The 13,913-nt window shown below is 55.3% G+C and overlaps 1 protein-coding gene across 4 annotated transcripts in view; it reads right to left on the bottom strand.

Annotated features, from left to right (window-relative positions):
• Positions 1-13,913, bottom strand: part of LIG1 (DNA ligase 1) — a 50,788-nt gene that overhangs the window by 15,165 nt on the left and 21,710 nt on the right. For all 4 annotated transcript variants that reach the window (XM_037991335.2, XM_037991338.2, XM_037991337.2 and 1 more), the window contains exons 12-19: positions 10,893-11,065; positions 8,429-8,595; positions 7,925-8,001; positions 6,943-7,034; positions 6,595-6,694; positions 4,911-4,996; positions 3,906-4,021; positions 1,977-2,072 (exon numbers count right to left, since the gene is read on the bottom strand). In XM_037991335.2, coding sequence (XP_037847263.2) covers positions 1,977-2,072; positions 3,906-4,021; positions 4,911-4,996; positions 6,595-6,694; positions 6,943-7,034; positions 7,925-8,001; positions 8,429-8,595; positions 10,893-11,065 — 907 coding nt within the window. The remainder of the gene's footprint in view (positions 1-1,976; positions 2,073-3,905; positions 4,022-4,910; positions 4,997-6,594; positions 6,695-6,942; positions 7,035-7,924; positions 8,002-8,428; positions 8,596-10,892; positions 11,066-13,913) is intronic.

The following is a 13,913-nucleotide window of genomic DNA, read 5'->3' as shown; positions in this document are numbered from 1 at the left end:
ACCCAGCCTGGCGTGCAGTGGTGCAATCTCCACTCAGTGCAGCCTCTGTCTCCCAGGCTCAAGTGATTCTCCTGCCTCAACCCCCCAAATAGCTGGGACTACAGGTGCGTGCCACCACACCCAGCTAATTTTTGTATTTTTAGTACAGTCAGGATTTTGCCATGTTGGCCAGCCTGGTCTCGAACTCCTAACGTCAAGTGATTTGCCTGCCTTGGTCTCCCAAAGTGCTAGGATTACAGGAGTGAGCCACTGAGCCCAGCCAGGCCTGTTTCTTACATAGGCTCACAGAATGCTGGCCCTTTCCCGTGGAGCCCGGATCTCCACGTATAATTACAGAGCCAACTGCAGGACTCCCTGGTGAAGGTCTGCCTGCTCTGCTGGGCTATGAGCTCAGTGAGGGCAGAGACCATGGCAGGCCTGTTATGCTCCCAGTCTCCAGCAAAGGGCCTAGCTCGGAGCAGATGCCCACTAAATACCTGCTGAACGAATGAGCAAAAGCAGCCAGATGCAAGAGACTAGTGCCGTATTATACCACCGACAGGAAGCTCTAGAACAGGCAAAACCAACCTGTGGCGACAAAAAAGCAGACCTGGGGTTGCCTCTGACGCATGCACGGTATGGGGCACAGGAGGCGGCCTCGCTTGGCCAGGGACACAAGGAAATATTTGATTTTTTATTTTTTTGAGACGGAGTCTCACTGTCACCCAGGCTGCAGTATGGTGGTACGATCTCGGCTCACTGCAACCTCCGCCTCCTGGGTTCAAGCGATTCTCGTGCCTCAGCCTCCTGGGTAGCTGGGATTACAGGGGCTCGCCCACCACGCCCTGCTGATTTTTGTATTTTTAGCAGAGACGGGGTTTCACCATGTTGGCCAGGCTGGTCTTGAACTCCTGACCTCAGGTGATCCACCCGCCTCAGCCTCCCAAAGTGCTGGGATTACAGGTGTGAGCCCCCGCGCCCAGAGGAAATATGTTAGAATGATGAGAATGTGGAAATATTTTACACGTTCATTGGGTTGTTGGTTACTCGGGTGTATGAACTTTTCAAAATTAATGAAACAGCATAGTGCACACTGAAAATCACTAACTTTTAGGGAAATTACACCTTAAGAAAATCGATTTAAAAAACAGTGCTTGGCACTGAACAGGAGCTCCCCTAATGCATGCACTCAGCTGTGCCTCTCGCCGTCACTGCCTCTAACAGGCAGAAAGCTGGCCACTGTGCCCCTGCTTTCTGAAAGAGCCTATTTCCTATTGAATTAGGGGCAGGCAAAGAGAAAGGCTCTTTGACGGAGGACTCCTTGAACAGGCACAAGACCCCTATTGGGTGCAGAGAAGCCCCCAGCTCTGGGGCCTGTGAGGCCCAGCTCTGTATGACCCTATCTCTGAGACTCGGGGCCTATCCGCAGGCTGGCCCCGTCTACACTCGTCCTGACTCCCTCTCCCTGCGTTCCTGACCAGAGAGGCTGCAGAGTTAGACTCTGGCTTTTCGAGGCTTTGCTGCACTAAGGTGGCCACAGAACTTGGTGCTGGACAGTGACTCCCAGCTAGAGTCCACGGAGGGGGAGCAGGTGTGGGTGGGAGGTGTCCAGGAAAGGGTTAACTCAAGCTAGAATCCCTTTTCCCTCTTTCTGTCTGGAAGAGTGACATCTGTTCGGGAAACTCTAAGGGGACAAGCATCGGCACTAAAAGCCAACCAGCCACGGACAGCAGGGGATACAGGTAGTGATGAGCTGGGTTCAGGGGGACATCAGTGCTCAGCCAAGTCAGTGCTGGGGTGCCCACCTCTAGATGTGAGAAAAAAATCCTATCGGCGTACACCGCGCAGGACTGAGTGCTCCGTCATTTGCAGCCAAACGCAATCTGATCTCCTCCCAATAAACCCCGCACTGTGCCACACTGGCCTAGACTGGCCTCAGGTCTTTGCACCCCTGACCACAGCCCGTGGCAGAGTGCAAGTGCGTGGCAGACGCCCACCTTGGGGATGCGGCTGATGATGTCCGGGTACTTTCCAGTGTTGTCTTCCTGATTCCTGCTGAAGATCTTCACCTCCCCGCCTTCCAGGGCGTGGATCTGTCACGATGGGAGAAGGGAGGGGAAATCAGCTGAGTCCCCTCATGCGGCCTCACCTTTCTCTTCTGACCCCACCTGCACTGGTAGAAGGTTCTGGAAGCTCTGGAGGAGGAACTGCTGTGGAGACTTGAGCGAATCATCTCCTCAGTTATAACAGCACCTCCCAGTCCTGTCTCTGGAAGTTCCTACCATCATTTTCTTCTTTATTTCCAACCCTACACCTCTCCCCATGTAAGCACGTGCACCTTGCTGCGTGTGGGTGCTGATTTGTTTAAATGTCATTATGCTCTAGATCTCATTCTGATTTTTTTTTTTTTTTGAGGCGGAGTCTCACCCAGGCTGGAGTGCAGTGGTGCAATCTCTGCTCACTGCAACCTCCACCTCCCGGGTTCAAGAGAGTCTCCCGCCTCAGCCTCCCAAGAAGCTGGGATTACAGGCGCCCACCACCACGCCTGGCTCATTTTTGTATTTTTAGTAGAGACGGGGTTTCACCATGTTGGCCAGGCTGATCTTAAACTTCCGACCTCAGGTGATCTGCCCACCTTGGCCTCCCAAAGTGCTGGGATTACAGGCGTGAGCGACCGCGCCCAGCCTCTATGTCTATTTATTTTAAGACAGTCTGGTCACAGCCATCAGGCAGGGCTGCATATATAGTATCTTGTATGTATATGTTATTATTTCAAGGAACAGCTGTCAAGAAATCACTGTCACTATCATAAATCATCTTGTGTCTTTTTTCTCAACACTATTTTGGAGATCCATCTGTGTGATCCTGTGTCTACTGGATCCATCCTTGTCTTTTTTTCTTTTAAGATGGAGTCTCACTGTATAGTGGAGGCTGGAGTGCAGTGGTGCGATCTTGGCTCACTGCAACCTCTGCCTCCCGTGTGCAAGCGATTCTCCTGCCTCAGCCTCCCGAGTAGCTGGGATTACAGGCGCCCGCCACCACACTGGCTCATTTTTGTAGTTTTAGCAGAGATGGGGTTTCACCATGTTGGCCGGGCTGGTCTCCTCAGGGGTCCACTTCCTGTAACTGCCCCGAGCCCTGTGGCATCCACCCACTTCGCTTGCTTACCTATCCCCAGGAGCGAAGGCCCCACACCTGCCAGGACAGAAGAGACATAACCCATTCTTACAGACCCCAGGACCAAGGACGCCTGAGACCCTGGATCACAGGACACAATGCACAACACAGCATGAAGGGGTCATGTGGGCACCTCCCAGAACAGCTGTTGAAATGAACACATCCACCAGCAGCATCAGCGGAGCCCACGTTTCATGAGCTCCCACTATCATCGGTCAGGATTCGGATGATTGTCGCTTTGGATAAGCCAGTGAGGTAGTTAAGACCACACTCTACAGGTTGGGCGTGATGGCTCATGGCTGTAATCCCAGCATCTTGGGAGGCAGAGGTGGGTGGATCACGAGGTCAAGAGATCGAGACCATCCTGGCTAACACAGTGAAACCCCATTTCTACTAAAAATACAAAAATTAGCTGGGCGTGGTGGTGTGCACCTGTAATCCCAGCTGCTTGGAAGCCTGAGGCAGGAGAATCACTTGAACCCGGGAGGCGGAGGTTGCAGTGAGCCGAAATCATGCCAATGCACTCCAGCCTGAGTGACAGAGTGAGACTCTGCCTCAAAAAGCAAAACAAAACAAAACAAAAGCCGCATCCACCGCATGGAGGTGGATGTTGAAGCCCAGAGGGACGAGCGAGGGCAGCTGGGCAGTCTGTGGCGCAGGCCGGCTTGGAGCTCAGGCCTCAGTGACCCCCCGCCCCTGCTCTTTGACGTTCTCCTGTCTGTGGAAGGGATATGTCCCGCTCCCCATACCTGTGCCCTCTGCCCATCGTATTTGTATTCGCAGGTGAAAGCTGCCTCCTCAAAGCGTTTCAGGACCTCACTGACGCCCCGCGTGGGATGGGCCAACATTGGTTTCAGGGGAATCCCTGGGAGAGGAGGAGAGTGAGTTAGAGAAGAGGGAAGGCAATGGATTCGAGGGGGAACATGGCGAGGAGAACTGCTAATGGACCCCAGGACCATCCTCCTTCCTTGCTATTCAGTCACGAAGCCTCCCACGTTTTAGAAGGGGACCTAGTCTCCCACTTGGGACTACAGCCTCCAGCCTTCCTTGCAGCTGGGAAAGGCCATGTGATTGGAACCCATGCAGCATGTGCAATGTCTGGCTCACATCCTTGCAAGGAATCTGGGTGCCTCCCTTCCCTCCTCTGCGTCCCTCCTCCCACAGTTAGAACAGGGAAGTGAGCCACATTTGAATCACAGACACTACGGTGACAATCTTTGGAGGACAGAGGGATAAGACACAGGAACCTGGGTCCCTGGGTCATCCCTGGGTCACAGCTACACACCTGTACCTTCCGTGTCCACCTCCCTTGCTCTGGACATTTATGTGTGAGAGAAAGAGATTCTATCTTGCCTGACCCACTGCCTTCTGGCCCATTTTTATTTACTTATTTATTGTCTCACTCTGTTGCCCAGCTGGAGGGCAGTGGCGCGACGACGGCTCACTGCAGCCCTGAACTCCTAGGCTCAAGCGATCCTCCCACCTCAGCCTCCCAAGTAGCTGGGATTACAGGCACACGCCACCACGCCTGGCTCCTGTTTATCACAGCAGCGTCGCCTACACCCTGTCTACTCCAGAAGGGGAAACTGGGGAAATTCCAAGGAGAAAAGCAGTGGGTTTCAGCACCAGGGAAGAGCATTCGGTTTTGGTGGGGGAGAGGACCCTGCAGGTTCTGAGAGGGGCGCCTACAATGGCCATCCTCACGCCGACTCAGGAGGGGGCAGGACTGCTGTCAGTGCCCCTGGGGTCTGTACCTGGGCTCAGCTTGCAGTGCTCCGGGAGACGTTCCAGGCCATGCTCCAGCAGCACGGGGATAATTCGGTCCAGGTCGGGCACCTCGCTGGGGTGGAGGGTGAGAACAAGATAGAGGAAGCCTTTCTAGAACTCACACAGTTTGGAAAGAGAGCTCAGCCTGCTCCCAGAAACCTGGCTCCTGGATACCTCTGCCCACCTCAGTCACCACGTGCCGAACTCCTCTTGCCACCCTGTCTCTGTGCTCTCCCTTGGTGTCACTATCTGTTACCTTGTCTCCCTTAGTCTGGCCCTGCCCCTGTTCCCTATCTGTCACCATGAGACCAGCGATTCTCTACTCGGGCTACACGTGAGACTACTCAAGAATATAGTTTTTAAAAAAAGGTTTTTGGCCGGGCACGGTGGCTCATGTCTGTAGTCCCAGCACTTTGGGAGGCCGAGGCGGGCGCATCACTTAAGCCCAGGAGTTCAAGACCAGCCTAGCCAACGTGGTGAAATCCCGTCTTTACTAAAAACACAGAAGTTAGCCGGGGGTGGTGGCAACGCGCCTGTGGTCCCAGCTACTCAGGAGACTGAGGCAGGAGGATCGCTCGAACCCTGGAGGCAGAAGTTGCAGTGAGCCGAGATTGTGCCACTACACTCTAGCCTGGATGACAGGGCGAGCCTCCATCTCAAAAAAAAATAAAAATAGACAAATAAATAACGGTTTTCAAGGCCAGGCTCCACCTACAAAGATTCTGATGTAGCTGGTGTGGGGTAGGCCTGAGGTCAGCAGCCAGTAGAGCCCCACGTGCAGGCTGGGTTGAGCTTGCTGCCCGGGCCTGGGAGCTCTGCTGGGGCTTGTTCACCGCTGTCTGCTCTGCCTGGCCCAGAGCAGGTGCTCTGAGGGCATCTGTGGAACAGCCATCGGCCCTCCTGCCTCGGACATCCTCTCTGGGGCAGTCAGGATCTTGGAGTCACCAGCCCTGGGTCAGCTGCTGTCCTAGGTCCCTCCACACGGCTCTCTCTGGAGCCTTCGTGACCACTCCACAGATGTCTTCTCCATGACTCTCAGGACCCTTCACCATGTACCAGTCACCTGCTCCTCTCAGGGTCCCTTGAGGCCTTTCTACACCACAGCCCTGTCTGGAACTCGGAAACCTCACGATGCCGGCTGCCCTCCCTTGCTGTCAGCGTTTTTCTTTTTTTTCTTAAGACAGAGTCTCACTCTGTTGCCCAGGCTGGAATGCAGTGGCATGATCTCAGCTCACGGCAGCCTCCGACTCCCGGGTTCAAATGATTCTCGTGCCTCAGCCCCCAAGTAGCTGGGATTACAGGCTAATTTTTGTATTTTTAGTAGAGACTGGGTTTCACCATGTTGGCCAGGCTGGTCTCAAACTCCTCACCTCAAGAGATCTGCCCGCCTCGGGCTCCCAAGTGCTGGGATTACAGGCGTGAGCCACTGCGCCCAGACGCTGTCAGCGTCTTCTATACCTCTCCTGGGGTCACTGACCCTTCACTGTTTGCCACCCTCCTGATCTTTGTCATCAACCTTGTGCCAAGCACCAGTCTTGTCTAGATCACCACCTCTGCTCTCAGTCACCCCATGACCGCACTAGTGATGCCTGTCCATCACTTACTGGCCCCGCCCACTGCTCCTCTGGCTCCACCCCATCCCTGGCACTCTGCCCACGGCCCAGCTCTCACCAGAATGTCTGCTTCAGGATCATGCCTTGCTCCTCCAGCCATGTCTTTCTGGCCTCTGCGGTCTTGCCCTTCCCAGCATCCACCACGGCTGGTGGGAATTCTAAGAAAAGACCCACCAGAGGCTTTGGAAGGTGCCCATGTCCTTGGCTACACCTGGGTGCACACTGGGTGGTTTGCTGTATGGCAAGGAATGCAGATGCCGCAGCCCAAGATGCTCCCCCCAAGAGGAGAGGAGCCTGGGATGGCAGGGGCCCGCTGGGGAAGGGGCAGGCATGGGCCTCTGAAGAGGAGGGGGGAAGCCCGACTTAACTCCAGTGAGGGACACAGTGACAGGCCACAGGAGCTCACCTTGGCCTGGGGGCGTGAGGCTCACAGCCTGGGAGAGGGCGGCCAGCACCGACTGCTCTGCCAGCCCAAGACGCAGCCGTCCGCTCAGGGACCTGGGGAGAGAGCAGGCCAGGGAAGGGGGCTTGTCTGCACCTCCCCGATCTTGCCTCCTCTCTTTTCTGGTCTACCTCACCTTGACATGTATAGACCCTCTCCTCAAAAACCAGAAGATTCTTCAGAGCCCGAAAGGGACCCCAGACATCACACAGCCCCATGCACAGCCCCATGTGACAGATGAGGAAACTGAGGCCAGGCAGTAGTGATCCTGCCAGCTAGCATGGACTGGGGAGGGGCACAAGTAGGTGCACCAGCACCTCTCATCTCAGCTGCCCTGAGGGGTTGGTGAGGCTCAAGGAGGGTGAGTCAGGGAGAGAACTGAGCCTGGCGCCCGCCCTGGTGACTGTGATGGTCAGGACCCCAGCATGGTCCTTGCTTTGAGCCAGTGGCAGGAGGCAAGTGGCTTAGTTTGCCTCCCCGTGTCTCCATTTCCCCTTCTATAAACTGGAGGTGAGGGTAACAAGACCAGTCTCACAGAGTTGCTGGTAGGAACTGATAAGGCACGTGGCACAGGGCTGGGCACCCAAGAAATGATCCATGATGTGAGCCCTCAATGGCTTTGCTCTCACTGTCACGGCAAACAAACCCTGGCTTCCTGCTGCAGGGCCTGTGCCCAGGCCGAGGCAGACCTCACTAATCAATCACAGCACGCTTCATCCACAGGGGCCCAGGGGCCTTCTCTAGACAGCACTACCAAGGGACAGAAGCTGGCCTGAGAAAGGAAATAGTGCCCCTTCCCACTCTTCAGGGGCCAGGTCTCCTGCTCATGCTTTTCTCATCCAAGGATGGTCAGGGCATTCGTGATGATTCCGGCTGCCAGTCCCTCCCTCCTTTCACCTCCGCGTCTGCGGTCCCCCTCCTCAGCCTCACAGGCCCACACACTCACCTGGCGATGAACCGGGCTTCTGAGTGGCGGCAGGCCACAAAGAGGCCTTTGATGATGTCTATCTTCTTGGCTGTGGACTGGAGAGTCGGGGGAAGAGCCGTCAGTGCCTGGTGAAGGCAGGGACCACACCTCCACCCCACCAGCCACGCTGCTGCCCCGCATTTTGGAATACCTGCCCTCCTTCCCTCACCCGATCCCCACGTCCCAGCTCCCATGGCTGCCCACTCTTAGGGCAGTAAGAACGAGTTAGCTCTCCTTGCCTCCCTCTCCCTTTATCCAGGAAGTATTTAGAGTCCTGTCATGTGGCAGCCATGGCATTGGGTCTGCTAGACTCTGGAGAGAATCCCCTAGGCTTGGGTGCAGAAAGGAGGAGAAGAAGCCGTGCCCCCCACAAGCAGAACTGAAGTGGCCCAGCCAGTGGTCTACCCAGAAGCCTTCCTGATGCACACATGGCCTCAGGTCCCCAAAATGTCTGGGGTCCGGGGTGAGCGGCCCGCCACTCACAGCACTGCCAGTGAGCCTGGCGATGTCACGGAACTTGCTGAAGACCCCGGAAGCAGTGAGCGGAGGTGGTGGCAGCATGAGCCTCTGGGTGCTGCGGCTGTTCTCGGCCACCAGCCCCACGTCGCCCTTCTCGGCTGCCTCAGCCCGGATGGACTCCAGCTGCCGACCTTCAGGGGAGAGTATGGGTGGGGGTGTCGAGGGTGACAGCTGTGGCTGCGTGTCTCCCTTCTCTGGTGGCCTGGATAAATTTTCTCCAGCTGTGTGCGCTTGTGGCGAGTCCCTGCACCTCCCTGTGTCTAACGCTCACCCACTTGGTAGAAAAGGCTTGGGGAACGTGCCCCCAGCTACGGTGGCTGTAGGAAGCCAGCAGACATGCACGTGGAGCCAGGAAAGCGGTGGATGAATGAACATGACCACACTCAGGGGAGATATCTGGGCCGGTGTCATCAGGGAGCAGATGGGATTTAAAGCCATAGGTGGGACAAGATCACTAGGGACGTGAGTGTGGACAGAGCAGAGAAGGCCAAGGGACCCTTTCCTCTGGTGGGTCAGGAACATCTCTGGCAGTGACCAGTGACCCTTTGGCTTGTTTTGGAGCCACCAGCTTACACACGTGGGATGTGCTCTGGCCCCACTTACTGTCCAGAACTGGGTCCCGGGGGCGCCTGGGTGTAAGAGCTGGGGAGGTGGAGCCTCAAGTCACGGTGACAAGTGTGACAAGCAGCTCTCAACGTATCAGAACCAACACACCCTTGTCACCAGATACTATGTGTCACCTCTTTTCTGTTCTGAAATGAAATGTGGAGATAACATAATCTGCCTACACACGTCAAAATAACGCCCTAACCCTAACACAGAAAAGAACGAAAGGGAAAGCAGTCTGTGATGAACAAGCGCGCGTTTCAGTCCACGGACGCTTGGCCGCCGCACATGAGGGGACACACCAAACGGCCGGGTCTCGCACGTGAAGTGAAACTCCCATAAATGGGAACGTCAGCGGTGAGTGTTCATCGGTATGTGACGTATCGACTCACATGTCAAAGGGGATGGGATTCTCCAAAGTGGTCAACAACTCACAACAAACCCGGGACTTGGGCAGCCACGGGGCCCACGAGGCAGCAGGGAGAGGAGTGTGAACACAAACATGCCAAGGGTGGAAGCACGAGAGAGCGGAAGAGACCCCGGCCACCATGGATCGCTGGGCAGGAAAGCCAGCATCTGCAACTTCTTTTGTGAGAAAAACAGATCGTTCTTTGTCCAAGCCAATGTAGTCGGGTTTTCCGTTACCTGCAGCTCAGAGTATTCTTAACAGACCCCGTGTGTGCTGGGTCTGCTATGACGTCAGTGCTCGAGAAACACATCGTGAGTGAATGAGTGAGAGAATCTTGAGTCTCATCTCCTCTGGCTCCCATAAGCCTGTAACTCTTTCCTGATCCAAGTCAACTTTTCTCAGTCCCTGTGTCCTCTCATGAAAGCCTGAAACCCCCGCCCGCCTTCCCTACACGTTGCTCTCCATGGCCCTAAGCCAGCTCCAGTGCTCCCAGCACATCCTCTCCCCAAGTGGATGAGAACTCACCAGCGGGTGGTCATCCCTCCTACGCTGACCACTCCCGAACCCTGGGCTCTGAGCCAGACCTGGTGAGCCTCAGACCCATTTCCAAACTTCCTGGATGGCCCTGGGGGCCCACAGATAGAGGCTGCCCATGCCTGCCCCACGCTGGGGTGGTTAATGCCCCCTGCAGCTGCCTGCCCCTCACCAGGGTCCCAGGCTGCTGATGGCTTCCTCATCCACCCCCTCGCCCAGGGAGATCCTGGAGGCATTCCTCCTGCCTTCTCACCCTGACACCCACTGTTTGCCAGATCTCTCCTGTGCTCCCTCTCTCCCAACTCCTGCCCTGTCCTCTCTTCTCCACAGCTGGGATGCAGCTCCTCTTCTCCCTGGACGCTGCCCCTTGTCTGCTCACAATCCTTCCATGGCTCCCCAGTGTCCTCATGACAAGCACCGAGCACTCCAGGCCTTTGGCAGGCGGGTCGTCCACATCACCAGCCTTTCCACCCAGCGCTGGCGGCTGGGCCCCTGCAGGCCATTGGCCCCTCACACACGGAGTTCCCTCCTCCCGCTCCTTCCAGTCCCTCCAGTCGAAGTCCCTTCAGACCTCTCTACGCCCCAACCTTCAATCTCAGCCCCTGAATCCTGCTGTCGCTGCCTCCAGCATCTTTCCCCAGCCCTCCCCTTTAGTGCGCCCCACGGCCCCTGTCCCAACACAGGCCTGGTCCTCCCTCGCCTGAACCGCTGCCCCATGTTCTCTCCCACACCCCTGCAAATCTGTCCCCACCAGGCTCTCCTCCCTCTCAGCCTCTGCCCCACCCCAGATGCAGAGTCTCTCTCCGATCCGCCTGACCTCTGCATTTTCTCTGGCTGAGCTCCCGTCCTTCCGGTCCCTGCAACCGCAGTCCCTCTTACCTGTGGCCTGGGCCACTGCCTTGAGAAGGACGCCATCACCCACGCCAAGCTCCAGGCCCTGCTGCGGTGGCCCAAGGTGGTTGAGGCTGAGGTAGAGGACAGGGAGGAGGTCTGGAGGCGACAGGGCCACCACGGAGCGCAGCAAGTTGCTCAGTGTCTCCACCATCCGGAGCCTGGAGGAGGGGACGGGGGTGTCACCACCTGGTTCTTCAAGCCCAAAGTGTGGTGTAGGGGTGGGGTGGGTTTAAGGGGGTGGACACTAGAAAGAAATGGAGAAAGGAGAAGAGGAAAGGGCTCGGGAACAGTCCCAGGCTCTGGGGCCTGGAGCCATGAGGAAAATCACAGATTGCTAAGTGGTGAGACCACCTTTGCAAAACCCTAACTGAGGAAATGATGACAGTGGAAAGAAATCACACCTAACCGATTCCACCTTGCTTCTAGCCTTTAAGCTGTCCTTGTTCAGTCCTGAGTATAGGAAGAACTAACTTTGGGAAGGAATTCGGTTCATGGTTTGACTCTGAAACGAAATTGGTAATAGCCCTTTCTGGAAAAGACCCCTTTTTGCCTAGGGACCTGCCTCTGCAAGACTCACAAATTAGCTACAAGATTAGAAATTTAGGTTTAGGGGTCACGCAGCCTCTGGCTCCTCAGCCTTCTCCAGGGGATAACATTACTATTGTAAAACCTAAGATCAGGGCTTGAGAGAGTTTGCAGACCCTGCAATCAGCCTGACACCACCCAGACTGGTCATCTGGCTCAGTGAGTTTGCCATCCCATCCAGGAACGGAAGACAGCAAGAAAAACTCACTTTGACCCCCCGTGAGTCCATCTTCAACCTGACCAATCGGCACTCCCCACTTCCCAAGCCCCTACCTGCCAAATTTTCTTTAAAACCTCTGCTCCCCAAATGCTCAGGGAGACTGACCTGAGTGAAAACAAAACTCCGGTCTCCTGCCCAGCCGGCTCTGCGGGAATTACTCTTTCTCCGCTGCAGTTCCCCCGTCTTGATAAATTGGCTCTGTCTAGGCAGCGGGCAAGGTGAACCCACTGGGCAGATACAGTGGGGGAGCGACTTGGTGTGACAGTAACAATGATGAAGATGGTGATGATCAGCCCAGAGAAATGACAGCTAATGCTACGGGGCATTTTCTTTTTTTTTTTTTGAGACGGAGTCTCGCTCTGTCGCCCAGACTGGAGTGCAGTGGCGCGATCTCCGCTCACTGCAAGCTCCGCCTCCTGGGTTCACACCATTCTCCTGCCTCGGCCTCCTGAGTAGCTGGAACTACAGGCGCCCGCCACCACGCCCGGCTAATTTTTTGTATTTTTAGTAGAGACGGGGTTTCACCGTGTTAGCCAGGATGGTCTCAATCCCCTGACCTCATGATCCGCCCGCCTCGGCCTCCCAAAGTGCTGGGATTACAGGTGTGAGCCACCGCGCCCGGCCTGCTAGGGAGCGTTTGCTAAATTCAGGAGCTGGCTTTGAGCACTCTGCACTCTTTTTTTTAAGGCGGAGTCTCACTCCGTCGCCCAAGGTGGAGTGCAGTGGTGCGATCTCCACTCACTGCAACCTCCACTTCGTGGGTTCGGGTCATTCTCCTCTGGAGTGGCTGGGACTAGCAGTGCGTGCCACCATGCCCAGCTAACTTTATTTTAATTTTTAGTAGAGATGGGGTTTCAACATGTTGGTCAGGCTGGTCTCAAACTCCTGACCTCAAATGATCCGCCTGCCTTGGCCTCCCAAAGTGCTGGGATTACAGGCAAGAGCCAAGGGCCAACACGGCCAGCCACTTTGCACCTTTTAACTCACTGAATCTTCACAGCTCGCCTCTGAGGTAGGTACTATTATTATTTCCATCTTACAGATGAAGAAACGGAGGCACAGAGAGTCCACGGCCTGCCCAAGGTCACAGAGTGAGTATCAAGCTGAGATGTAAACCAAGGCTGTGTGCCTGAGGACTGTGCTCCTGGCCACTAAGCTGCGCTGCCTCTAAAAAGAAAACCATGTTTCTGTCTAAAACATCAAAGCTGGAAAGAATGGGTTTGTTACTGGCAAACTTAGGGGGCCTCATTAAAAAGAGAAGCTGTGTTTTTCTTACAGAAGTCTCATTACCAAGGTTTTTAAGGTTCAGAGAAGAAATACAAAAACCAACATTAGGGAAATCCCGCAGTAATAATTGTAGGCAAGAGCCACCATTGGATGGTGCAGTGGGTGGAACAGCCTACCCCGAAATTCGTGTCTACTCAGAGCCTCACAGCATGACCTGATTTGGAAACAAGGTCTTTACAGATGTACCTATAGATTAAGATGAGATCATAGTGAATTCAGGTAGGCTCTGAATCCAAAAAGCATCCTTACAAAATACAGAAGAGGGCTGGATGTGGTGGCTTAGGCCTGTAATCCCAGCATTTTGGGAGGCTGAGGCGGGCAGATTACTTGAGGTCAGGAGTTCGAGACCAGCCTGGCCAACATAGTGAAATCCCATCTCTATTAAAAATACAAAATTAGGGCTGGGCGTGGTGGCTCACGCCTGTAATCCCAGCACTTTGGGAGGCCGAGGCAGGTGGATCACGAGGTCAGGAGATCGAGACCATCCTGGCTAACTCTGTGAAACCCTACTAAAACACACACAAAAAAATTAGCTGGGCGTGGTGGCGGGCACCTGTAGTTCCAGCTACTCGGAAGGCTGAGGCAGGAGAATGGTGTGAACCCGGGAGGCGGAGCTTGCAGTGAGCTGAGATCGCACCACTGCACTCCAGCCTGGGTGACAGAGCGAGACTCTGTCTCAAAAAAAAAAAGTGCTGGGCCGGGCTTGGTGGCTCAAGCCTGTAATCCCAGCACTTTGGGAGGCCGAGATGGGCGGATCACGAGGTCAGGAAATCAAGACCATCCTGGCTAACATGGTGAAACCCCGTCTCTACTAAAAAATACAAAAAAACTAGCCGGGCGAGGTGGCGGGCGCCTGTAGTCCCAGCTACTCAGGAGGCTGAGGCAGGAGAATGGCGTAAACCCGGGAGGCGGAG

Source organism: Chlorocebus sabaeus, chromosome 6 (assembly GCF_047675955.1).
Source record: "Chlorocebus sabaeus isolate Y175 chromosome 6, mChlSab1.0.hap1, whole genome shotgun sequence".
In the NCBI taxonomy this organism is placed as follows: Eukaryota; Metazoa; Chordata; class Mammalia; order Primates; family Cercopithecidae; genus Chlorocebus; species Chlorocebus sabaeus.
This window is presented reverse-complemented; position numbering and strand designations above follow the sequence as displayed.